The sequence below is a fragment of the Opisthorchis viverrini genome, assembly GCF_000715545.1.
Source record: "Opisthorchis viverrini unplaced genomic scaffold opera_v5_390, whole genome shotgun sequence".
Lineage (NCBI taxonomy): Eukaryota > Metazoa > Platyhelminthes > Trematoda > Opisthorchiida > Opisthorchiidae > Opisthorchis > Opisthorchis viverrini.
In genome coordinates, this window is record NW_008752046.1 from 54,119 (window position 1) to 57,482 (window position 3,364).

The 3,364-nt window shown below is 48.4% G+C and overlaps 1 protein-coding gene across 1 annotated transcript in view; it reads left to right on the plus strand.

Moving 5' to 3' along the window:
* Nucleotides 1-1,358: 1,358 nt before the first annotated feature.
* The window catches only part of T265_10621 (hypothetical protein), a gene marked incomplete at both ends in the record, with an annotated part of 23,281 nt that continues 21,275 nt past the window's right edge, over nt 1,359-3,364 (plus strand). The window contains 2 exons of the mRNA XM_009177043.1: nt 1,359-1,419; nt 1,967-2,266. Coding sequence (XP_009175307.1) covers nt 1,359-1,419; nt 1,967-2,266 — 361 coding nt within the window. The remainder of the gene's footprint in view (nt 1,420-1,966; nt 2,267-3,364) is intronic.

Here is a 3,364-nt window from a genome sequence, read left to right on the forward strand (position 1 = left end):
TCTCATCAAGTCCAGTTATGGGCCATTTGAACAGGTATGCTCCGCATTCTAATATTACGCTTCCTTTAATTTCGGGACACGAATGTCACAGTTTTCAAGATGTGCGTGCGACCGGTTGTGGAATGAACTCCTGCTTTCTCCTTCCTTTATTCCTAGAGTTGTAGACTAGCACTTGAGAACGTCCAGTGCTCATTCACTAAAAGATTATCCCCACATTCCATCCCTCTCCCATACCGCTCACGCTTCATAATATTGAGCCTTTAGCCAGCTTGTCTGAGACGGTTGAAGCTAAATCTAACTCTCCTTTACGGTCTGTTGGACCGTAATATTTTCATAGCGGAGACCAGGCGAAGCGTAACTTCCATAAATCAGCAAACAATTTGGTGTACCCTCCATGGAGTACGAACATACGCCCTAGCTATTTCTAGTTTACTACAGCCGTATATGCAAGGTTTTCGCTGATCGGTTTCGAGACATCACGCACCAGCATACATTTCTCAGTCTGCGGAAGCTTCAGCCGCCTCACTTAACACTAAATTACCCTCTGATATGAATCAGGTACAAACCTCTCCCGAGCTTCATGAGGGTACATTTAGTGGACAAAAAAGAAAAATATCTATATCAATAATTTATAAAATAAAAGTAAATAAAAATAAAATATAATATGATACGAAACTACTATACCCTGCACGCTCTTTGATATGCCTGGAGCAAAGTCACCCGCAATGTCTAGTTGATCAAAGTGCTCCCTATTACTGGCTTGGCTTTTTCCAGAAGCAACTTATGCCAGGTTCCTTCATGCTAGACCCCTTCTTTAGACCGCTCTATCTGCTATGTTTTTACTGGTGATGTTATGTGTTGCCTAGCCTTGAGAAATAAACCAAACAAAAGTCAGTCTCTCATACGTGAAAACGCCTTGTTCGCCACACAACCCATTGGGCACATGCTCTCATAACATTGCGGTACGTCTCTGCTTGGCCTGGAAGCTCACAGCTTCTCGTGGCTCAGCCATGGTTCACACGCTCTGCGCCCCTTCGTTCTGTTTTTATTGGCCTAACGGTGGTTGCCGCCTCAGTTCCCTCCGATGCGACCCGCCTTTTCAAGCGGCGTTTGATGTTTGTGGGTTTGAAATGACTTTCAAATACTCTACGGAGCCTTAAACAGAACGCTCCTGGAATACGTCAACCAACTTGTCTACTCAGGACGCACGAAAGACGTCAACCTCATTGGGCGTGTCCAGCGAGCCTCTACGAAAATTGTTGCCGGTCTCAAATCCGTGAACAACGATGCCCGTCCCGCGGTACTTGATCTACTTCCACTGGAGTGTCATCGCTTCCGAGGGGACCCAATCCTCACCTATGCCATGTTTGAAGAAGCTTGGCAAACAGGTTTTTCCCGTTGACCCAGCAAACGTCAGCGGTACGTTCGAAATCGGTTTCGTTTTTCCCTCGTGCAAATTTGTGAAAGAATTTTTTCGTTGTTCAACCTATTCACATAGTACACACGAGTAATCGTTGAATTTTATTACTCTAACAAAATATTTGAGAGACAGCCCTTGATATTTTGCGCACACTTCCTATTTTACATCTAATCCTAAACACGACATAAATTTACACCGATTGCACGCTTCAGCCATTGATAGACTACAGCAGATGTGGACGAAATGGCTACCCGTCAAACGTCAGAGGCGGTATGTAATGCCAAAACTGCAAAGCCTGGTGGCACTTTAAATGCACGGGTTTACAGGACGACCAGACAAGCCGAACAGCTAACTCTCCTGACCCGTTTGTCTGCGCCAGCTGCCTCTACGTTAAGGGTCCAATGCATACCGCAACCAAGAGGAGAGCCCAAAAAATCAGTACCCATTCCCCTCTGCAGATTTAGAAAGGCCGATGTGAGTGTTCCGCTTTGATCGGGATACTCGACACGAGATTGGAGCGTCTTTCTAAGGCACTGGAGGATTCAGGCGCTAAGAATGCAGCGACTTGGACGAAAGTGGACAAGGAACGTTCTTCGCTGAACGAGTACCTCACGATATCCATACCGGGTCCTCTGGCTTCGAAGAAAGTCATACAACTTTCTGACGCGGCTACAAAGACCGCCACAGCATCTCTAGTGGACAGGCGCCTAAGGGCAAACAGACCGATAATCTGGGGGTTATTCTCAGGAAAATTCATGCCAGCGAAGCTGGCAAAATCTATCCTTAGCAATGTCCTCACTAAGACTGATAAATCGCTCCAAGCAGAATGGCTACGCCAGAAGGGAAGTAAGCGAACTCTTGGACATCTAGTCACTCTTTCTTCCCCATCTGACGTACAGTAGATCTTGGAGCGGGCTGGAAGCATTTTAAAGGCCAACCCAATGATCAGACGCCTATCTGAGGATCGTCTTCTAGAAGTGCAAAAGCTTGGTCAAGGCGGGTCAGGAGTGGAAGCACAAAACAGGCTTCCGCTGGGTACCGATTCAGCCCCCCAAACTCATGACCAAGCCGACTGTGGTCATACCTCCCCGTGCTCCCGAAAGCAGGCCGACGAAAACAGCTGCGTCTCCGGACAGCAGTTTTTATCCGACCACCACAGGCCTCTCGCCCACCAAAGGCCGGGATGCCCTGGAGGAGGCAAACTCCACATGCAAGCAGCGCCCAAACTAAGTGGAGCTATCAACGCTTATCTCCATATCACAGGACACAGCTGCAGCTGTGCACTCCTCAACAAAGTCAGCCTCTGAACTGTATTGAGCCAGATGTGCGGGGACAAGCAGCGAAGCCAGTCTCCAGCTCCACTCCGTCAAAAGCGGCCTCTCTGCTTGTGGACACAACCGTCGATCAGGACCCCGACAACCTAAGCCATAAACATGGCTACAACCATCCGGAAAATCTCTCATACATCCAGTGGGCCACGCGACTGCAGCCAAAAAAGCTACATAAAATTCGCCAGATTAGGAAACTGCTGGCTGCCTTCAAGGTGCAGTCCTCCGCGAAAACGAGCCTCATGGGAGCGCCACCAAAATCATTACTTCTTTGTGCCGTCACCCAGCGCTCAGGGCCTCACAAAAACACTTTTTCGGTCAAACCGCGCCAAAATACCCAAGAATCCAGAAAGGAGAATGCTTGCAGCAAATGTTTGATCAACAGCAAATCTGGTCGACGAAAAGGGGATGCTGATGAGCTACAAACAGCATCGGTCGAAATTTTTGCCCATGGGGGAAAAACTCCGTTCCTCAAAGCCAAAAGACCCGAGCAAACCGAACTCCCACGGAACGAAAAAACCTCGCAAGCGAAAGCACCCCCAGAAACCGCAAAGACAGGAAGCAGACAACGTCGCCCCAGAGGCCCCTTTGGAGCCTTGGACTCAAACCCGGTGCA